Source organism: Nesoenas mayeri (genome assembly GCF_963082525.1).
Source record: "Nesoenas mayeri genome assembly, chromosome: 10".
NCBI lineage: Eukaryota > Metazoa > Chordata > Aves > Columbiformes > Columbidae > Nesoenas > Nesoenas mayeri.
Window position 1 is genome coordinate 22,542,174 of NC_137560.1, and position 22,531 is coordinate 22,564,704.

The 22,531-nt window shown below is 57.2% G+C and overlaps 2 protein-coding genes across 4 annotated transcripts; both read right to left on the reverse strand.

Moving 5' to 3' along the window:
- Window positions 1-869: 869 nt before the first annotated feature.
- UQCRC1 (ubiquinol-cytochrome c reductase core protein 1) lies at window positions 870-10,508 on the reverse strand. 3 transcript variants are annotated; one of them, XM_080350444.1, is made up of 13 exons: window positions 10,429-10,508; window positions 9,846-9,986; window positions 9,172-9,258; window positions 8,046-8,175; window positions 6,549-6,747; window positions 5,836-5,915; window positions 5,577-5,692; window positions 5,062-5,205; window positions 4,164-4,324; window positions 3,088-3,173; window positions 2,569-2,657; window positions 1,914-1,989; window positions 870-1,073 (listed from the first exon to the last, which is right to left on the reverse strand). In XM_080350444.1, exons 1-13 carry the CDS (start codon window positions 10,498-10,500, stop codon window positions 1,009-1,011), a joined length of 1,446 nt encoding a protein of 481 aa, XP_080206570.1. In that variant the 5' UTR covers window positions 10,501-10,508; the 3' UTR covers window positions 870-1,008. The 3 variants fall into 3 exon arrangements, with proteins under 3 accessions (XP_080206570.1, XP_080206572.1, XP_080206571.1); XM_080350446.1 differs by lacking the exon at window positions 10,429-10,508 and adding an exon at window positions 10,094-10,193; XM_080350445.1 differs by lacking the exons at window positions 870-1,073; window positions 1,914-1,989; window positions 2,569-2,657; window positions 3,088-3,173 and adding an exon at window positions 3,313-3,544.
- A 699-nt stretch (window positions 10,509-11,207) lies between these two features.
- On the reverse strand, window positions 11,208-19,141 carry SLC26A6 (solute carrier family 26 member 6; the record flags this gene model as incomplete). The annotated part of the gene is made up of 20 exons (XM_080350192.1): window positions 11,208-11,343; window positions 11,693-11,814; window positions 12,083-12,137; window positions 12,264-12,449; window positions 12,930-13,034; window positions 13,137-13,229; window positions 13,793-13,862; window positions 13,951-14,057; window positions 14,182-14,277; window positions 14,406-14,483; window positions 14,570-14,683; window positions 15,182-15,329; window positions 15,425-15,507; window positions 15,687-15,839; window positions 15,969-16,133; window positions 16,224-16,399; window positions 16,639-16,749; window positions 16,877-17,016; window positions 17,559-17,701; window positions 19,127-19,141. The coding sequence occupies 20 exons, from the start codon at window positions 19,139-19,141 to the stop codon at window positions 11,320-11,322; spliced, it is 2,184 nt and encodes a 727-aa protein (XP_080206318.1). The 3' UTR covers window positions 11,208-11,319.
- Between the last annotated feature and the right edge of the window lie 3,390 nt (window positions 19,142-22,531).

Consider the following 22,531-nt stretch of genomic DNA (forward strand, 5'->3'; position numbering starts at 1 on the left):
TCCCACTCGCACCATCCCACCTCTGCTAAAGACAACGGCACTGAGACAGCACCAGGCAAGGCTGTGCCAACCACCTTCACCGGCTCAAAGCAGCGGTGGGAACTCAGTTCTGCCTGTAACTGGTGATGGAGAGACGGGCTGCAGCAACTGCCCCTACCACAATGGCCATCACTCCAACAACAGCGCCACAACCAGCCTGAAAACTGACACCACAGCCAGGAAAAGGATCACAGAGATCCCTCCAGACAAGGACTGCTCGTTCTCAGGTCTGCACAGCAGTGATGCTGCAGCCCCAGCACACAGAAAGGCACAGGAGAATCAGCTCGAGCTCCCTGGGCAGCTCGTACCAGCGGAAAAACATCACAGAATCATTTTGGTTGGAAAAGACCCTCAAGATCATCGAGTCCAACCGTTACCCCACCCCGGCACTGCCCCATGTCCTGAGAACCTCATCTCCGTCTGTCCAGCCCTCCAGGGATGGTGACTCCAGCACTGCCCTGGGCAGCCTGTTCCAATGCCCCACAGCCCTTTCTGGGAAGAAATTGTTCCCAAGATCCAACCTCAATCTCTCCTGGTGCAACTTGAAGCCGTTTCCTCTGGTCCTGGTGCTTGTTCCTTGGGAGCAGAGACCAACACTGTCCAACTTCCTCCAACCAACCTAAAGACGAGACCTCTGAACCAGGACACTGCCAGCTCAGCACAGAGGCAGAGCTGCGGACAGACACACAGACAAGTTCCTAGCATTAACCCTGACAAACCAAGACTGACTGGACCAGTACCTCACCAGTTTTGGCAAGATTAACAATGTCTACACACATGACCAAGCAAAATATGGTCAACTCAGAGCAGAACCGATTCCATATAGGATATTTATTTTCATATATTTAACACCAAGAAGACAGCCGTTTTGATGGGACTCATCTTGCCCCTGGTGCACAAGACATTCAGAGCCAGGCGGAACCTGTCACAGGACACAACTTCGCTCTTTCCAGCCTGCAGAAACGCGTCCTAGAAACGGATCCAGTACATGCCACTGCGGATTCGGTTGTAATCCAAGAGCTGTTCAATGGGACCTGAGTGAGGAGAACGAAAGTCAGTCACTGGAGACGTAGGTAAAATCCCTGCGCAGTTCCCCATGGGCTTAAAGCAGATGGTGGCAGAGCAGGTTGTGCTCACAATCCAGAGCAGCTCTGTGCAAAAACAGGCACCTACAGCCCAAACCTGCATCAGGAAAATGAGCAACCGCCATCTCCTGACAGAGAAACCGTTACTTATTGTTTAATAGGTTGTTTTCTCACACTGCTCCACAATGCTCAACACAGCTCAAATACAGGTATGATATACAGGGAGCCATCAAGTCACAGAGATTTTGGCCAGTTCACACCAACTTGTGTTCAAAAACCCTTTTCCAAGCTGCTCCGCTTTGAAGGCCAGAGGAAGCAGCTGCGTGGAGGGGAATCCACAGCGCAGGAAGGAGGCAGCAGAGCTGAGCGGATCTGCTCAGGCAGGTTTTCCGAGACGAATTTGTCCTTGGCCAGACAGACGTGCCAGAGCAGCACCAGAGAATCGGGCCCCTCCGCTTCCCTTACATAAACCACCATGACCCCAGGGTGAGGACACCTGGCAGACGCTGCCGGGCCCGCACCCAGCGATGGGACTCCCGATCTTAGTCACGGCTCCGCAGCAAGCGGAGAGGCGGGAGGACAGCCAGCAGCACGCTGCCACCGCGGCTCCGATCTCCAGGCAAACGTGCCTTGGCACATCAAACATGCAGGAGCAGGACACCAGCAAAGAGTCAGTGTGGTCAGGAGGCCAGAACAGACACGTGAGAGGTGCCTGCAGCTCACCCACCCAGCTCTCAACTCCTTCCTGGCTTTTGAGCTACTGTACACTAATTGTTGTGCGCTACTTACCAACTGCTGCAATCGCCGGGCATTTGTCATAAATGTATTTACTGCACACCTCTCTCACCATTCTTGCATCAACAGCCTAATAAATAGCAAACAAGCAATTAATGACCCTTCTAGCACACTTGCATTTCTCAAATCAGAAGTTACTGTTGCCGTTCCTTAGCAAGATCACTAAGAAGAAATTGTCCGACCCTTGGTGGCCATCTGCACCAAGTGTTCAGCTGTTGTCTGTGAGGACAGCTCATGTTCTACACAGCGTATTCTTCTGAGGGTACAGAAGACAATTCTATGATTCTATAGACAAGGCAGTTCAAAATCTGAAGCTTTCCAAGGGATACACAGTAGCTGCAGAACTACGCAATCAAGATGTTGAACACTTCTAGGGAAACTGTTAAAGGAATTTCCAGTTGTGCTGCTTAACAACGGCTTACGCCTTCTTTCTGGGATGGACTGAATCCAGCCACAGGGACACAGGATATACCGAGTCTATGCCAGAGGTTCTGACAGATTTGTATCAGTATCAGTGAGCTGATGGCCTGGACTCCAGGCAGCTTGACTACGGGATACGTAGAACTCATGTTACTGCAGCAAACTAAGGCCAGAAAATGCTGCCACCAACCACGCTCAGGTACCCCAACCAAAACAAAGAGGTACCTACCGCAATCCGGGCATCCCATTCCTCCAGAGGAATACGGCGTCCGTAGTTTAAGAGGTGGCTTCCGATATTCTCACACACTGGCGTAGTACCTGGATGGTGAAGATACCACATGGTCAGCAGAGCAGAAAGTTTTCCAGAATTGCACACCCTGATCATCAGCCAAAGCAGAGAGACGCAGCTCGAGCCGTTAACCTGCTTCTAATGAAGGACGAGTCGTGGTTACCACTCCGAGCAGCTCCGGCAGGAGCTGGGCAATACAAAGATTGCTTCAGCAGTCTCCCAAGCGCTCCAGCCAAGGCAGACCAGTTGGAGGGTCTCAATTTTAACCTCCCCAGGCAGCACGTTATTCACTCTCAGTTTAGAGTCAGAGCCAGCCTGGAGCAGAGCAGGGAAAGGAAGTTTTGCGCAGTGCCTGCCAGCAGCACCGCCATGTCTAGCAGAGCTCCTGCTCCCCAGGAGAGAGAAAAGCAGTGACCCTCTAAGAGCTGCACAGTGGTCAATCCATAAACCAGAACGTACCATCCAGCTGAGCAACCATGGCGTTTCGGAGATAGTTCTTGGCTCTCTTCACTTCTGACTCTGTGGTACTCGTGCACAGACGCATCCTGGAAAGGAGATGGAAATATCACTAAAGTTCTTAAAGATGTTTGTCTGCTCGGACAGAAAGTGAATTCCTCCCTTTCCTAAGCATCTGCAGAAATAAGTTATTACCAACATCACTTCTCTTGCAGGCTTGAGTCATCTGTGATCACTGCAGAGCAGTTAAGAACTGTAGAGTGCTCAATGGCAGGAGGCAAGAGCTCAAGCTGACAGGCAGGGGACATCGGCCAGCAGGTGACACGCTGAGTTACACTCACAAAGGTCTAAGCAGCCCTGGTGCCAGCTCTACTTTGCCCATCAGGCGCGAGTGGTCTGTGGTACGCAGGAAGGCACGTCAGCTATTCCCACGCACAGCAAGCTGCTGTGGAAACTGATGCTGAAAGAACAAGACAGTTCTACAGAGTCTGTTTGGACTCCAGCTGTGAAATCCCTTCCTCCCCTGCCAACTGCAATGTCTCTGGGGCAAGGACTAACTCCATCTGCTCCAGGCACAGCTCGGCTCTGCATCTCAGCTGTAGCCTCGAACTGCTACCGGGATGTACATACGAACAGTAAGATGGACAGACAGAAGGCCTCCAAACGCTGGCGTGACTCCAGCAGCAGGGTATTTGTCAGCCACAGCACAACAGGCAGGAATTCTGCCTGCTTTGCTCAGTTTAACAAGACAACGGAGATACGCTTCTTGGGCACCCGGGAAAGCCTTGTCCCTAAGGAATGATCTCGCTTGTATATAAAAAAAAACAAAGCCTCAGCGCTAACACTTGGAAGCACAAACAAAAGACCTGAAGAGCTCTAAGGGATTAAAACAGCTCCTCAAAAGCCACATCCTACAACATTTGCAGAAACCGCTTCCAGGATCTCTTAACCAGAATGCGAGTTACTGAGAATTTGCTCAGACACACAGCTCTCTGAAAACCTCAGAGCCCACCCAGCAGCTCAGCTTCCCACAAGAGGGTCAGCTCTTCACCAGGAGTTTTTGGCACAGTTATACTCACCACTCCCCCTGAGCACAAAACATCATGTCATCGATGGACAGGGGATCAGAAACAAAATGGAAACCAAAGAGGCCAGTGTCGGAGTAAGAGGTGTTGAACGTCTGGAAGCTGTGGCAGAGGTTATGCTGCACAGCGAGCGTCGCCAGCCTGCTGGACTGATTCTGGAAATAAAGAGATACCACCAGCCATGTCAGTCTTACAGCTTCCTCACAGCCCAAATTCTTTCCAACTGAGATGTTTTCACAAAGACCACAGACAAGACAGAGTGGAATGCTTGCTGAAGGAGAGCTTAATTTAGGCCCTTCATGTGGTCAACAGATGAGATTAACTGGTGGAAAAGCCACAGACAATGGACTAACAGTCCATCCAGCAAAAACATTTCCTTCCCCAGCCGCAGAGGAAGAGCTGGTCTGCACACGGAGTGGGAGAACATGGGAAGCTCAAGGTCTCCCAGTAGCAGGGGTTGGCACAGTTATGCTGGCCGGACAGACTCCAGATGAGAATGGATGTAACGCTGGAGTTTTAAACAAGTTCCACCTGCTTTGCAGCTGTAAGACGAGCTTGCATCATAAGATTACAGACTGCTCTGTCCTGCTCCCATGGCCACCCCCACTGAGCGGTGAGTTTGTCAGGGTAGGAGCAAGCTGCTGAGAATTCATCAGCTAAACCTCTTCCAAACTTGGCAGAGAAGACTCAGTTCATCTCCCAGCATCACCTCTCAGGATGTGTCCTGGATTAGCCTTGATTACACTTCTATCCTACTTTCCAGGAAACTCCTGACCACCTCACAGTTGGAAGGTAACTGCAACAGCCTCTAACACGCATTCAACCAGAGCCTCTGCCATATTTCATATTAAAAGGCTCTGGCTTCTCCCTGTCACACTCCCAAGCCTCTTACCTTGCCACCTCCAAACGTGCGGTCATAGCGTCCGATGATGGCATTAGCCACGTTGAGGACAACGTTGTCCGGATCAGCCCATCCCGGCCCCTCCACGGCAAGAGCAATATGGGCCACGGGCAGAGCATCATCTCTGGCTCGGATCTAGAAAATCATCGAGGAGCTGGGGAGAACTGCATGAGCACGGTGCCTTTGTCTGCAACCTGCTGCAATGCCAGGCTGGCAAACTAAGTATTATCCCTTCCGAGCCAAACCAGCTGCTCTGATATGAGTTTTCCAGCAGAGGATGTGAGCAACACATTTCTAATGGACTTTGGCTCCATCTAAAACCCAACACATTGTGGCAACGAGCCCCAAGAACAGAACATGGGAGCACTATGAAGACACAGCATCATCAGCTTCTCTGTAATACACAGATTTTTTTTTTCCCCTCAGAAGCAGCTATAACTGGTTTCAGGTTAATTCAACAGTTTTGCAACAGCTGCTTGTTTTGTTTCAGAGCAAAACAACTTTACCTCACTCCCTGTGAAGCGACAGCGCGGGAGGGCAGGCACAGCATCCTCCTTGTATGTAAAAGGCACTCCGCTGAAGTGCTGCTTAGCTACATCCACCAGCTCTTTGTGGGAAATACCTGGCAATGAGAAACAGAGAGATTTACAGTCTTAAATAACTTAACAAAATTGTCTGATTTTACATTAGAAATGTGAGAGAGGAGTTTGGTCATGCGTCTGAAAATACCCAGGCTTCCCAGAATCACATGGACCTAGAACTTACCTCCAGCAGCTGCCAGGACCATACGAGGTGCCTTGAAGTGAGTATCAACATATGAAGCTAAATCTGCTCGAGTCAGGTGCCTAGAAAGAAGACAGAGAGACCCAGTAAATCAGCATCTCTGAGATGAAGGATGAGAGGCTTAGGAGAAGCAAGTTCACAGTGCAGAGACAGCAGTAGATGACATTGATTCTCTTAGTTTCAGGGTAACAATACTTTTTAGAAGCAAGACTGCATTGTCTGTGTTCTCTCTGTGTTCTGCAATTAGAACAGTGGAAACCAGTGACCAAAAGGGGTTGTTAAGGACAGAGTTCAATACAGACTGGAGCACTGACCATGGTCAACGAGCCACCCACCAGGACCCACTAGGACCCACCAGGACCCACCAGGACCCACCAGGCATTGGGGCAAGGCCACGGCTTTAACAAGCACCCTGAGCATTTTACGTCTCTAATGGTGTCAAACTGACAACCGTCGGAGAAGGTTCAACCTGGCCATACCAACCTACCACCTGGCACAAGGGGGATTTGAGAGAAGAACATGCACAGCATTATGCTTTCACCAGCACTCATGGGCAAAACACAGCCTAGACACAAGTAGAGGCCCACAAGCACAGATCACCTCTGCGCACAGACTGTTTTCCTCGTGCAGTCACCACAACTGAGAAGCAGCAGTCCTGCACCCCAGGGACTGACCCCATGGGCTGTGGTGCTCACTTGATATTCTCTGTGGTCCCCTCGACAGTGTGGGCCAGCGCAGTGCCCTGGTATGCAGTGGCATGAAGGTAATCGAAGGTGACATCCGCCATGTTGCTGTCGATCTCTTTCAGCTCCTGCAGGATGACGCTGCGCTCCTTCTCGATCTGAGAGTCCTCCAGCGCGCAGTTCTGCACGATGTCAGCCAGGAGCTCTACAACTGCAACACATTTCCTATGTTAGCGATCCCGCTGCCTCATGGCCACCCAGCGCTGCTGCAAGGAGAAAAGACACAGAGGCAGCTGGGGCAGCACAAGAGGAGTGAACGACAAACCATGCTGGGGAGGGGATGCAATGTAACAGAGATCAGTCCTGCCCATTCCCACTGCATTGGAGAGGGATAAACACCATGGCTTTAGTGTGAAGTCTCCATGTCAGCTGGGCAAGCATCACTGCCAGCTCACAGAATTATAGAACAGTTTGGGTTGAAGGGACCTTCCCAGCGCCCCCAGTGCCTCCCCTGCCATGAGCAGGGACATCTTCACCAGCTCAGGTTGCTCAGAGCCCCGTCCAGCCTGGCCTGGGATGTCTCCAGGGATGGTTCATCCACCACCTCTCTGGCCAACCTGGGCCAGGCTCTCACCACCCTCAGGGGCAACAATTTCTATCTCATGTCTAGAATGTTAAAACGGGGTGTCTTGTCAACAGCTATTGATGTACTATTCACTCTTAGCTAGCTTTCATCTCATCAGCCTCCCCTCAATCTATTTTTCCACATGAAAAGATACTCTTTTTTATTCAATCCACACACACACAAAACTAACACAACCCTAATCCTGCTTTTTCTTGCAAAACTCGGACAAGGAGTCAGCATGATTAGCAAGGACACCAGCATGACCTTTCCCAGACACACACCACACATCTGAGGCAGAAAACTGCATGGGGAAGGCTCATCACTGCCAGTGAAAGCAACAACTGCAGGAGGCGAAGTATGTCAGAAGCAGTAGGTACTGATGCAGAAACACGCTGAATCCTTATAGAGACCCTGTGACACCCACAGCGTAGCCCACATCTACAGTAGGGCCCACAGCTCTGACTCAAATCACCATTTCTGGACAAAACCAACCCAAAGAGGAGCCTGCACACGGTGGTGCAGAGCATGAGCAACACTCGCAGAAGCTGCACTGAGTGCCCCTGACGCAGGAGCTGTCGCTGGCCTCGGTTTCTCAGATCCATTAACAACCACAGACTATCAAATGCTCCTCCTCCCTCCTGGCCATCCAGTGCAGCCAGACATAATAAAATTGTTTTTTTAGAAACACAAGAACTTGTAGCCTTGAAGCACTGTGTCACAGCGATGCTCTCTTCAACTACCAACAGAACCTCCAATTTACTGCTCAGCCACAGCTTCATTCACTGTTCTGTTGTCAGAAAGGATGCTGGACGGGGAGAAACATGAACACATGGGCTTGCTCCATCCTTCACCTCCGATCAGGCTTTGCCCACCAGCCATCCTACCTTTGGGCATGTCCTTGGACAGGGCTTTGATGTAATAGGCGGTCTGCTCCCGCGAGGTGTACGCGTTCAGGTGAGCGCCCATGCTCTCCACCTCCTTCTCAAAGGCAGCGCCAGGACGCTTCTTTGTGCCCTAAAAGTAAACAGAGAAACACAACTATGAAATGAACAGATTTCCCTCTCCGGCAGAGCCAAAGCCAAGAAAAAAAAGACAATAAATACCTACAGCAATAAAACTAATCACACAATTCATAAAAGCCAAGAGCAAGTGGAAAAAGCAGGAGATTTAAAGCTGAGCTTATTTACTTTAACTAAAAGATGGTTGAAGTGTATTGTGAAAGACCAATAAAAACCCAGAGGGGAAGGAGAAGATCTATGCTGAGAGACAACACTGCCTGAAGATCACATCAGTGGAAGTAAACCAAGAACGAGCCTAAACCAAAAATAAGCAGATTTCAAGCTATTCAGGCAGCAACATTCAAAGGCAGCCAGAACAGAGGCTGAAGACTTCTTCTAACACAGAACTCATCTCCCAAGGAGCAAGGCAGATGCTGTAGTTGCCTGCGGTGACACAGGCTGGACTCCAGTCAGCAAGTCCCAGGCTTAGCTGCCTTCTGCCCTGGGGCTGTTCAGCAGAAGCGTTATTAGAAAAGTAAGAACTGTAGCCTCTAAACTCTGCTGGTCCACTAAGAAAACCAAAGAAAAACAAATGGCTACGGGGAACGATGCTTTGAGCTCTGCCTGCCAACCTGAAGAAATCCCATAACGCAGCCCCATTTGTGCTCTGCACAGTGGTTGGGATCGTCAGGGACTGAAATCACAGCCTTGGTCTCACTTGCTACTTACATCTTTTTTTCCTTTAAGAGGGGAAACACCAACTAGTAAATAAGAGTTGCCTTAATTCATGCAGGCTGGCAGGTTGCTGTATATTCAAACAAACAGGATCATACAGTCTAGGTGCCTTTTAAAGTTTATTTTTATACACTGGGCAAAGTCTCTGGGACTCAGACGACTCCATTCATAGGCTCTTCTAACAGCTACAGCCCCTGAAGCGAGAGCTTAATATATAAGCGAATATTCAGAACAGCTCTCCGTGCAGTCTTGTGCCAGACCCAGCACAGCTCCTCACCTTAAAAGCCAGATGTTCCAGAAAATATCCAGCCCCGTTGTTCTTCTCGTTTTCATGGCGGCTGCCCACCCCGATCCACACACCCACCTAACGGCAAAAACATCAAGCACATATGTTAGAAAAGAGAACAATCAGCACGCTCAAGCCTTTTAACACAAATGTAACAGCATGGACAAGAAGTGTCCACCACAAACACTAGCAGCACCAAAATAAGAACAAGCACCAGCGAGTGTTTCTCATACACATTTTGGCTTTTTATCCAGCAGCTTCACAAAAGCCTTTCCTAGTTTTACTAGTGGTGTAACTACTACTGGTCACTTCCTGCTTACACAAAAAGTGTGAGGCAGAGAAAACTCGTCGAGTGCAAAAGATAAAGCCAGGCTGGGCCTTCTGCTGTGACATTTGCGTGACCAATTAATAAAGAGAAGTGGCAAGCTCTCTGTCAAACGCTTCAGTTCAAACAGGGGTTTATCAGTTTTGGAAGGCCAGCTGGAGACCAGGCATGCCCGACTGTTTCAAGCCAGTCGTTAACCTCTTTTCATATAATCACAGAATCATTTTGGTTGGAAGAGACGCTCAAGAAAATAGAGTCCAACCATAACCTAACTCTAGCACTAAACCACGTCCCTAAGAACCTCATCCATATACCATTTAAATGGGCTTGTAAAACTTACCGTACACGTTGGCTGGTTGGACTCCTCCGAAGCCACACGGAGACCATTCTCCAGAGTGGTGATCTGGGTCTCGGGGATATTCTGGAGTGTCTGGGCATAGGTGGCAGCACCTCGGTTCCTTGTCAGACTCAGTAAAGCTGCCTAAAAAGAAAACGCCACCATCAGCACTGAACAGGCGCTCCCCTCTGCGGGGCACAGCTCCAGAACGCAGACTGCTGGCAGCCAGACAAGCTCTTTAACGCTTACACCGGGAAGCTCCTGCCGCTCACCGCAGAGCCAGGAAGCCACGCAGCGCCTGAGGGCTGCAGCGGGTCGAAACCCCGGCGAGGCCCCCTGGGCCGCTCAAACCCGGTGCCGGGGCGGAGCAGGGAGCGGACAGCAGGTCCCTGCTCAGCCCCACGCGGGGTGGAAGCCGCGGGTTTCCATGGCAACCGCCGTCCGCCCCGCCCCGCCCGCGTCCCCGTGACCTTTCCGGCCGGCCGGGCCCGGCAGCCCCACCGCACCGCAGGGCCTCCCGCTCCCCTCACCGGCCTCCCCCGGCCCACTCCGCGGCTCCCCCGCGCTGCTGGGCGCGGTGACTCACGGAGGGCCGAGGACCCCGCAGCAGGGCCCGCCCGGCCGCGCAGCCGGCCCGGCACACAGAGGAAGCCGCCATCTTGTCCTGCCGCGACCGCCCGCGCCGCAGTGCGCCTGCGCGGGGGGCGGGGCTTGTGGCCCGGGGCACGGCTGGTGGGCGGGGAGCGCATGCTCACAAGGCCCAGCCTCTGCCAGCCGCAGGGATCGTGCATGCGCAAGACGTTGCGGGCGGGCGGCGGCGCCCCCTGGCGGGTGGGAGGTGGCGGGGACGCGCGGCGGGGCTCCCCAGGAATGGGGATCGCGGGTTCGGGTCCCGGGGGCGCCGCAGCCCGGCGGATCCGGAGGAGGTCGGGGGGAAAAAGTGGCAAAAAAGAGGCAGAGGGAGGGGGCTGGCGGCCCAGCCTGCCCGCAGGGAGCAACAGACCCGGGGCTGGGCAGTACCCAGTGGCCCCCACACGTCTGCACCAGTGCCCAGCAGCCCACACCAATCACCACCACTGCCCACTAGTCCCCACCAGTGCCTGCCAGTCCCTTTCAGTGCCCACCAGTCCCTTTCAGTGCCCACCAGTGCCAGGGTGCAGCCGGGTGGCCCAGCTTGAGGTCACCTTTATTGAGAAAAGTGCATTAAAAAGAAGCCTGAGCGACGGTACAGTTTTATCCGCGATACCAGCCCACTGTCAGCAGCAGGACCCCCCCCTCAGCCACGGATGGCTCTGCACCCCAAAAACAGGTCCGAGCTGGGGGAGAGCAGGGGGGTTCCTGGGCATGGGGTCCCAGTGCCAGGGTGGGCGCTGGTCCCAGCTGCAGAGTCTGGGGGCTGGTGAGGTGGTGCTGTTGGTGCAGTGGAGCCACCCAGTCACCTGCCCAAATCCTTAGGGGTCGTCCTTCTGTCACGGGGCTACATCCTGGTGCTGCGGTCCACCTGAGGGAGACAGACGGGAGGGGTTGGGGTGCCTGTCCCCCTCAGATCCGAGGCTGGAACAGCTCTGCTATGGGGACAGGCTGAGAGAGTTGGGGTGTTCAGCTGGAGAAGAGAAGCTCTGGGGAGACCTTATTGCACCTTTCAGTGCTTAAAAGGGGCCGATGATAAAGATGCGGACAGACTCTTGAGCAGAGCTTGTTGTGACAGGACAAGGGGTGATGATTTAAAACTAAAGGAGGGTATTCAGGCTGGACATGAGGAAGGGATTTTTTTATGCTGAGGGTGGTGAGAGCCTGTCCCAGGTTGCCCATAGAGGTTGTGGACGCCCCCTCCCTGCAGACGTGCTCACCGAGGCCCTGCGCTGCTCCTCACTGCTGTAGACCACGGCATCGTGCACCGAGGGGAAAAAGCAGCTCTTGGTGACAGCTGAGCTGAAGAAATTGCCCCGTTCCAGCTGGGCAAGGACGGGACCTGTGTGGGGGCAGAAACACCCAAAGCTATAGCACCCAGCTGAGCCCAACACCACCCCAGACCAGCCTCCCACCCCTGGGCTGCGGGGGCACCGGGGCCAGCTCTGGGATCCAGCTGCTCCGCTGGGGTCTGTGGGCTCAGACTGGATCCCAGGAGCAACCCGCAGCATCTGTCCCCTGGGGACGGGGACACCGTGGGGGGCAGCAGCTGCATCCCAAAGGGATGGGCATGGCCAGCTGGCACTGACAGCTGTGCAGAGCCTCCTCACCCGGGCAGCTGGCAACGAAGACATCCACTTCTATCTCATGGAAATCCCTGAAGATCTGTGAACAGCAGAAAACACATTTCGCCCAGGAAATGAGACAGGCAGCAGCCATCGGGCAACCCCTCAGGGCTCTGGGGACAATCCTGCTGAGGTTGCCAGCCCACTCGCTCCTCCAGCCCCTTACATTCTTCAGGATTTTGATGGAGACGGTGTCCACGAAGCTGATGGGGCTGAAGTCCAGGATGACAGCATGGAAGTCGGGCTGGGGCAGCCCCAGGGAGCGCAGGGTGGGCTCGGGGGGTGCGCTGCCCTCCGCCCCGCTCAGCTCGATCACCGCCACCCCAGAACTGTTGAGCCCGTCCTCTGCGACCTTTGGGGAGAAGGAGATCCAGCCTCATTACGGGCAGCTGGCAGCACCCCCAGCCCCCAGCAAGGCTCTTCAGCTGCATTGGGGTACAGGCAGCCCCAGGAGTGGGTACATCGCTCACACCTTCACCCCTTTTTGGGCTTTTTTGGGATGTATTGGGGCTCACCCCTCTCTCCAGTGACCCTCTCCAGAGCTGGGCTTACTGGCTGGCACCATATCAGCCTTTGCTCTCTCTCTTAATTGTGATTAACTCAGCAAATAGCTAATGACTCACTGGCTCCACCACTTAATCATTAACGGGCCGGTGTTCCCCGCCAGCCCTGGGTGTGCCGCCGTGGCCCCGCTCTGCCCCCGCTGCTCATCTCACCCGGTGTCCCCAGACTGAACTGGGAGCCCCAGGGGTCACCGAGCCCAGCGAACGCACGGGCAGGAGGGTGACGCGGCATGGTGGCACCAGAGGCTTCCCCCGCGCCAGGGAAGCACCTTTTTCTTCTTTGCCTTCTCCTTCTCCGCTTTCTTCTGCTGTTTCTTCAGCTTCTTGAGTGCCTTCTTCTTCTTCTCGATCAGCCGGTCCACGTTGATGCCGCTCTGCAAAGCAACACAGACTTGTGTCCCCAGGTGTCCCCACTGCCACCCTGGTGCCAGCAGGCAGGGAGACACGTGGGGAGCACCGGAGGGCAGCTCTCTTACCTTCTTCTTCAGAGCCTCAGCGTACAGCTCCACGTTGGCAAAGTAGAGGGTGGAGGAGGAGCGGAAGATCTTCACACCAGGGACCTCTCTTGCCTGGGTGCAGATGGGGAAGGCGCTACCACAGGGATGGAGCCTCTGTTCCCTTCCATCCCTCCCCCAAAATGTCCCTCCCTGCTCCTTTCCCCAGAGAACAGCCCCTGGGGGTGCTTTGAACCGCCCCCGCCCCCCATTGCCAGGCTGAGAGAGTTGGGGTGTTCAGCCTGGAGAAGAGAAGCTCCAGAGAGACCTATTGCACCTTTCTGAACCTAAAAGGGGCCAATAAGAATGATGGGGACAGACATTTTAGTAGAGCCTGTTGCGATAGGACAAGGGGTGATGGTTTTAAACTAAAGGAGGGAGATTCAGGCTGGACATGAGGAAGAAATTGTTGCCCCGAGGGTGGTGAGAGCCTGGCCCAGGTTGGCCAGAGAGGTGGTGGCTGAACCATCCCTGGAGACATCCCAGGCCAGGCTGGACGGGGCTCTGAGCAACCTGAGCTGGTGAAGATGTCCCTGCTCATGGCAGGGGGGGCACTGGGGGAGCTGGGAAGGTCCCTTCAACACAGACTATTCTATGATTCTATCAGGCAGCTCTTCTCCCACCCCCGGTGTTGTTACCAGCTGGTATTCAGCCACGTCCCTGTAGACGTCAGTGTCAGAGATGCGGCCAAGGATGGAGTAGTGGGGGCTGCAGGGACAGAGCGAGGGGCTGAGGTCACGACGGTGTCCTCCGCCCTGGGGACACGTGGCACTGGCCCCAGCCCCGCGGTACTCACAGCTGGGAGCGGAAGATGACGGTGAGCAACCCGAAGGCCACCGAGGCCCCCAGGCCAATGTCCAAGTTCAGGAGGAGGGTGGCCACAAATGTCACAATCCAAACCATCTGGAGGGGGGGACACGGTCAGCTGCGGCACGGTGTCCCCGCCGGCACCTGCAAGCCTCAGGGAAGGTGGAGAAACCTTCTCAAGGGACACAAGCAAAGCCCTCAGGTGGGGTCAGCACCTTACCAGGTCTACCCGGTTGGACTTCCAGAGCATGGGGAGGTCAGCAAACTGCTTGAACATGCCCTTGAGGTTGATGATGATGATGGCAGCTAAGATGGCCTAGGAGAGAAGTCCCTGCAGCTATGAGGATGCTGAGGGCAGGTCTGGGGTGATCCTGGTCACATCACCTTGCCAAGGGACGGGCAGCAGTGTGGGACATGGCACGGAGATTATAGGACCAGATGTACCTTGGGCAAGTCCCTGAAGAGCTCTCCGATCTTCAGGATGGTCACCAGGATGACCAGCGATGCGATGACACCGGCTACCTGAGCAAAAGAAGAGCAGGAGGCGAGGGCTGAACCCCCCACCCCTCACTGTGCCCCTGCTCCAGCCCCACAGAGGTTCAACCCACCTGGCTGTTGCCCCCCGTGCTCTCCTGCACCAGGCTCCGCGACATGGAGCAGCTGATGGCAAAACACTGGAAGAAGCCCCCCAAGAAGTTGCAGAGGCCCAGCGCGATCAGCTCCTGCAGAGACAGAGCAGTGCTGGGGAAGAACCGTGCATTACCCTAGCCGCAAGAAGTACCAGCCTGGTTTTCATCCAGCGATTCATAGAATCACTTTGGTTGGAAAAGACCTTTAAGATCATGGAGTTCAACCATTCCCCACGCCCGGCACTACCCCATGTCCTGAGAACCTCATGTCCGTCTGTCCAGCCCTCCAGGGATGGTGACTCCAGCACTGCCCTGGGCAGCCTGTTCAATGCCCCACAGCCCTTTGGGGAAGAAATTGTTCCCACATCCAACCTCAACCTCCCCTGGCGCAACTTGAGGCCGTTTCCTCTGCTCCTGGCGCTTGTTCCTGGGGAGCAGAGCCCGACCCCCCTGGCTCCAAGCTCCTTTCAGGCAGTTCAGAGATCAGAAGGTCTCCCCTCAGCTCCTGTTCTCCAGCTGAACCCCCAGGTCCCTCAGCCGCTCCATCACACTTGTGCTCCAGCCCCTTCCCCAGCGTGGTCAGAGCATCACCTGGTTGCTGTCCACTTTGTAGCCGTGCTTCAGGGCAAAGATCTTGCCCAGGGAGATGCAGATGGCGTAGCCCACCACAGCAATGGCGAAGGCATTGCCCACCACCTGCCCAAAGTAGCTGAAGTTAGGGACCACAGGCGGCTTCAACCTACAGCCAAGACAGGGAGACGGGGCTCAAAAGGGGCGTCCCAAGGGTCACACGACGCCTCGGCACAGCCACCCTCACCACCCAGCCTGGCTCACCCGCTGGGGATGTTGCCCACCACGGAGATGCCGAACTTGGCGGACAGGTTGACACCGTAGGAGATGCCGGTGGAGATGATGATCTGGGGGAGAATGGCGGGAGTGAGGCAGGGTCTTCTCACACAGGGACCGAGGCGGAGGAGGAGATGCATGCCCTGGAGCTGCACTTGCCACGGCACCCCATCCCACCCCATCCCACCCTGCAGAGGACAGGGCCACCCATGGCTGCGTCCCCACAGGGAGCTGGGGCAGCTCTGGGTACCGTGATCAGCTCGATGGGGATGGGCATGGGCAGCTTGGCGGCGAACTTGTGGTTGAGCTCTTTCACGATGAAGATAGCCACCATGGCAATGATGGCCGTCACCAGGGTGCCCACATTGGTCTCTGGCAGCTTCCGGCAGATCTCAATGAAGGTCTAGAGGACACAGGAGGATGAAATGGGATTGAGAAAGCAGATGCTTCCACGGCAGGTTTTTGGGGACCTCCATGTGCCCCACAGGTGAGTGCCTGGGGGGTCCAAGAGCAGCAGCAAACATCCCCTCACCTTGAACAGTGAGAGTGGCCCCGAGTACTCGCCCAAGGAGACCCCAAAGACATTCTTGAGCTGGGAGATCAGGACATGCACGGAGGCAGCCGTGGTGTAGCCGCGCACCAGCGGGTCTGAGAGGTAGGTCACCACAAAGCCAAACTGCAGAAGGCCCAGGGCCACCTGGAAGGAGAGATGGAAGGAGGAGTGTCCCACAGCCATGGGGCACCAAAGCCCCCCGTTCCCTGCCAGGCTGGGCTGGGGCCCCCTTACCTGGAAGATGCCTGTCAGGACAGTGATGGTGGCCACCAGCTCCACCCTGGCAGCGTCACGCTGCTCCTCATTGACCATCGTGACGTTGGTGCCATTGACAGACTCCAGGAAGTTGTCGCTGGGCAGCAGGGAGTCCGTCAAGCTGCCGATCATGACGGAGATGACAGCAAAGGGACCTGGGGACAGGAAGGGGGTGGACAGGGAGCCCCAGGACCTCTCTGGAGTCCACTGGCACTTGCCCCCTTGGGCTGGGCTCAAAGCACTTGGGCTCTGTTATAGCCAACTACCTTGATGGGGCAAATTTAAGGCAAGAGAGGTCCTCCCCAGTCATTGATGTGGCACAGATGAAGGCTTGCCCGTTCATCCTCACTCCCTCCCCACCATCCCTGTGGGAGCCTGTGGTCCCTCAGCTCACCCACAGAGTTGTGCCTGGATGTCCCAAAGAAGAAGTAGAGGAAGACGGGATAAAAGGAGGAGTAGAGCCCGGTGACAGGCGGCAGCCCGGCCAGCAGCGCGTAGGCGAGCCCTGGACATGGGGGAGAGGGGACAAACATCATGGAAGGCTGAGCCCCAGCCCCTCTGCCTGCGGGGAGCCCTGACAGCCTGGGCAAGGCGCAGGGACCTGGGCACGGCACAGGGACCGCGTCGCTCACCCTGGGGCAGGTGCATGATGCCCACGCTGAAGCCCGAGGCGATGTCCCCCAGCAGCCAGTCCTTGACCGGGTAGCGGGGCAGCCAGCGCAGGAAGGGCAGGAACCGGAACAGCAGGGACTTGGCGGCGGAGGCCGAGCACCTGGCAGGGAAGGAGCAAGAGCCGGGGCTCAGCACAAGCGCAGGGGCTCAGGGACATCAGCAGGGGTGGACAATGGGTCCTGTGGGACCTCCAGCTGCTGGTGCAAGGTGTCCCTCCAGGCAGGAGGACAGAGTGGGGACATGGGTGTTTGGGCTTGGGGAACCAGCGTGTGTGCCACAGGGATGTGGCACCTGGAGCTGGGGTGCCCATGGCAGCTGGGCTGGGGGCACGGTGCCTGGTGGGGTCCACAGAATCATAGAATGTCCCAAGTTGGAAGGGACACACAAGGATTGTCGAGTCCAGCTCCTGACCCTGCATAGAACAACTCCAAAATTCCCACCACGGATTTGAGGACATTGTCCAGTCTCTTCTTGAACACTGTCAGGCTTGGGGCTGTGACACCTCCCTGGGGAGCCTGTTCCAGTGTCCAGCACCCTCTGGGTGAAGAACCTTTTCCTAATTCCCCATCTGACCCTCCCCTGCCACATCCTCCTGCCATTCCCTGTTGCCCAGGCACATCACCCTGCCCGGCGCGGTCCTACCTGGCCTTGCGGAGGCAGCTGTGCAGCGAGGGCTTGGCCGGGGGGTTCCTCTGCCCCACCTCCTCCAGCTCGGCCTCGCTCAGCACCCCGCGGGGCAGCCGGTGGCTCAGCGACATCTCCGCCGTCATGGCCACCTGGCCCTCCTGCGGGGACACGAGGGACAGCTGAGCACCCTGCGGCCCCTCCTGCAGCCCCCCTCACCCCATCCCCCCCGGGCATGCGGGGTCAGCTCTGGTGCTGAGGTTGAGCCGTGTTTTGGGAGTCCTGGAGCAGCGGCAGCCGCTGGTGGTGAGAGCGGCCAGCAGCCAGCTTGCAGGGAGGGAGCGAGCCAAGATCTCAGCAATCAGTGCTGCCCGCTCCCCCCGCCCCGTGGGGGCTTCCCCCCACCTGCCCACGCAGGACCCACCTCGGTCCTTCCCTCCATCCGACAGCGCAGCCAGGGCAGTGGGTCAGCACGGCTGCCGAGCAAAACTCCTCCACCCCACAGCCCCCGCCGCAGACTTTGTCCCTTTACACATGAGGGGAGCAGGAATGTCAACCCCCAGCACACGTCACAGGCTTTGCCATCTCCTGCCGGTGCCATCTCCCCACTGGTGCCATCTCCGCACTGGTGTCATCTCCACACTGGTGCCCTCCCCAGCCCTGGCACTGCAGCGGGGGCTGAGCCCGTGGGCACAGAGGAGGAGGGCTGGGCTGGGGTCTCTCCCTTCACGGGGACAGCAGGACCGAGGTGTCCTCCTGCAGACCCGCAGCCTGGCCCCATGCTGAGCGCTGCCACCACCCTGGCTGGTGGCCCTGAATGGTCCCAAGATGCTCACCCACTTGCAACCCGCCTGTGGGACACACGGGGCTGTGCCAGCCTGAGTTTCCTGGTTGTCCCCAGCCCTCCTACCTGCTGTGCCCGAGTCTGTGAGGTGTCACCAGCCGACTGCACACTCTGCTCCCTCCTATTTATCAATACCTGACCGTGATCTTTGAGACACCGCTCCCTGCTCCTTCCCTCCCTCCTGCCCTGCCAAGAGCTGTCTGTGTCCCAGCACCCGCCATCCTCCCCCATTGTGCTGGATGTCCCAGCTGCCGCACGCCTGGGGCTGTCACCGCTGTCCCCAGTGCCCCATCCTGGGGACTGTCCTGGCCAGCCCCAGCTGCTGGCCCGCAGCCATGCCCGGGGTGCCGCTGCGCTCCAGCACCCACGCCAGGCACAGACCAGGGCTCTTCTTGCTGCTCGCCACATCCTGGTGACAACCTCCCACCAGGAGCTGGGTGCTCACCTCCTCGGGGTCCTGCCATCGCCCCCCTGTGTCCCCAAGGCTCCTGGGGGGGTGGCCCCCTCCCCCCGCCCCATCCTGGAGCAGAAGCTGTGCCCAGGGCAAGGAGGGTCACCCGCAGCCTCCGGCCGCGGCACCCAGGCGATTTTCCGCAGGCTCCAGCCCCCACTTACCTGCTGGGCACGGGTGTGCTGTGTGCCCTGTGGACTGCCCCGCTCTCCCTCAGCAGGCACAGACCCAGCCGTTATCTTGTTCCAAAGTCCCCAGTGGGGCACCTGAGCCCCACTGCACCCATCACACCTTTCTGGGCTCCATCGCGACCTGATACCGCCGTTGGTTTTGGAGCATTGCCGAGTCATACTTGGCCCGGCCCGTGGGGACATGGCAGTGGGAATCCAGACACCCGTGGGCTGCGCTGGCCAGTGTCCGGCTGTGGGGTGAAGCTGGCGGGCAGAGCAGGAGCTGGGGAGCCCAGGGTGCCCTGGGTGGTGGGATGGGGCTGGCAGGTGGCACGAGTGGTGACATCCAGGACTGTGCTCTCCAGGGTCAGAGACACTCATTTCCATCACCACTTGCTGTGTAAGCGACAGCCTGTGGCCACCATCTCTCCCTACGGTCAACATCACCTGGGCCCCACAGCAGCCACACGCAGACACCTTGGCTGCCTTTCAGCCATGGGGCTGAACATGTTCCCCACACCCCCAGCCCCTGCTGTCCCACCCCATGCCCACTGGTCCCACCACAGCCAGCTAGCGGTACCGATGCCGACACAGGCACGTGGCTGCTACCTCCCCATCGTTTAACCGCTTGCCTGGCACCGGAGGCCACCATAGGGCTCCTGTTTGTCAGCAACTGATAGCACTAGGTGCCATTTACTGCCTCCTTATCGCCACTCCCCACCCGGCACCCCTGCTTCCTGCACCCCCGCCTCCCACCGCACCCTTGGCCCGTCACCCTGCCCAGGGTCCCCTTGGCCACCGCAGCCCCTCAGCCCGGCCAGCAGGACAGGACCGCAGCTCCCAGCACTGCGGGGCTCCCCGGGGAGCCCGGCCCCCGGCGCTGCGGAGCCGCCCCGCGCTGGGTCAGGCTCAGGCCAGCGCCAAGGAGGGACCGAGGGATGACGATCGAAGGTGACCCTTGTTCAGGGCGCCGTGGGTCAATACCGCCCTTTGCTCACCTGCTCTTTCTTTCCCTTTCGACAACAAGAAAGGGAAGGACGGAGAACGCGGGGATCACACTTCGCTCTCCTTCCCCCAGGCCAGATTGGCCCCACTGAGGTCACGCTGCCTTTGGGTGGTGGATTTTCTACCCTTAGCCTCGCCCAGGCTGCTGGCCACGGGTGCTGGCTGCTGCCAGCGTGGGCCCCACAGGTGACCACAGCCAGCACAGCCCTGCCAGCGCTGGGGCCACGGCGCAGCACCGCGGCCAACCCCCGGTGAGCTGGGCACAGCCACGGTCACGCAGCTGCCAGCACCTCAAGTGCCCGTCACCTGAAATCACAGCATAGAGTCATTTTGGTTGGAAGAGACCACTAAGATCATCAAGTCCAACCATAACCTAAGCCGAGCAGTAACCACATCCCTAAGAACCTCATCTATACATCTTTTAAACCTCTCCAGGGATGGTGACTCCGCCACTGCCCTGGGCAGCCTGTTCCAGCGCTCGCCTCACCCAGGGCCACAGTGAACTCACCATCAGCCCCGAATCCTGCCCGACACCCCTTCCAGCATCGCCCCGAACTGCAGACCCCGAACCGGAGACAGCAGAGAGGCCGGTGCCGTTTTATAGACTTTTATTTCCAAATCTGGCGCTTCCATGATACACTTTTACACAGCCTGGGGGGAGCATGAGCACCTCCCTGCTCCCTGCCCACAGAATCGGGAGACGGAGAGAGGGAAAATAAAATAAATTTAAAAAAAAAAAAGAAAAACAGCCACCAAACCCCGCAAAGAAACAAAGTCAAACCCAATGAGGATGCTCCCCAGAGCCCAGGCCACAGCGCTACAATCAGGGACCCAGCCACACTGACTCCTGCTTCTGGGCCAGCCCGGTTCTGTGGGCTGCTCTCTTCCTTTTTGGCACTTGCTCTCCATTCGGCACCAGCACAAAGAGCCTCCACGCACAATGGGGCAGCAACACGGGCCGTACGGTGCGGCGGGAGCCCAGGAGATTAAACATGTAAACCAACTTGTTCCCGAAGGCAAAGCCAGGCAGGGCGGAGGGTCCCGGCTGCCCTCGGCGCGCGGGCCGGCAGGTTTTCCCTCTGCTCGGCCTGTAAACGTGTCTGCAGCCCCTTCCCTCCCCGCCCCGCGAGCGCGGCAGCGCCAGCCTGTCCGTCCGGGCTGCCCCCCAGCCCTTCTGCTCTCTCCACACTCTCCCTGCTGACTCAGGGATGTAACCGAGAGGCCGTGGCCTCCCTGGGGACCTGGAGGACAGCGGGACGAGTCCTCTCCTGTACACTCCTCTCCTGTAAACGTGTGGGGCTGGGCTGCAGGACGAAGCCACGGCGGTGTGGCGGTAAGGCAGTACGGAGCGCGCTGTCACGCAGCCCCGAAAGCACCACGGGGACAGCCGAGCAGAGGCACCGCGCTCGGCCGGTGACGGGGAACGTGCCGGCCCCCCAAGCCGGCCCCCCGAGGCACAGGAATGTCACCTCCCTGCAGGGCCAGGCCCCTGGCCGAGCACAGAAACCAACAGGGCGGCCTGAATTTCCAGAGAGGGCAAAGTGCTGTTGTATCTCCATCTCCCAAAATCCAGGCTGCTCGGAGCTGGGGGTCTCTGCCAGCCAGAGAGCGCAGGGACATGTGCGTATGTAGGCAGAGCCCGCGGGGAACCAGCCAGATACAGCTTATGGGGGTGATGCTGGACCCCGAGACCGGAGCCACATCACGCTCCTGCGGATGCTAAAGCTCCACAGGGTGACCAGCGGCTTTGGGAACTGAGCAGGACCAGGGGCGCCCAGAACCTCAAACCACCAGAGGTTTGCTCTGTAACACGCAGGTTAAAGAGCACAACATCCAGTGGGTAAAAACATGGCGCTCATTTGCTGAGCGGAGGAAACCAGTGCTTAGAGGAGCGGGACCATCCTGGTACAGGACGGGACTGAAGATCAAAGCTCGTTTCCACCGCTGGTGGTCCCTAGAGTCAAATTTGCTGCCCCACTCACCAGCTCATGGGTGGGGACAGCCCCAGGGGGTCCCATGGGAGGGCAGAGGGACAGCACTGAGACGCGTGGAGCTGCGCGGTGGGAGGGCGAGGGGCAGCGGAGATGGGACGAAGTGGTGCTGGCAAAGCCGTAAGGGCTGCCCTGGCACCGTCTCTCCAGCAATCGCAGTCCCTGGTACCCCCCGGGAAGCTGGCCAAGGGCTGTTGGCAAAAACAAATGCTCCAGGTCCTGGGAACAGACCATCCGTAAAAATAACCATAGAAATTTCTCTTCTCTCTGATTACAAAGATACAAAAAGGTAGAAAAAACCCTCCCCCGCCCCCACGTCCTGGGCTCCGTTTCCATCCCCCTGCCCCTGTCCGCCCTCCTCGCACCCCCTGCATACAAATGGGTGGTGGAGAAAGAGCTCGGCCCCGGGGGGTCAGGGACACCCCCCTCGCCCCAGTAGGCTCCTGCCGTACCTGTCACACCAGGCGGGCGACAGGGAGCACGGTGGCGGCCGAGAGCCCGGAGGAGGCTCCCGCTGGGGCTGCCAGGGC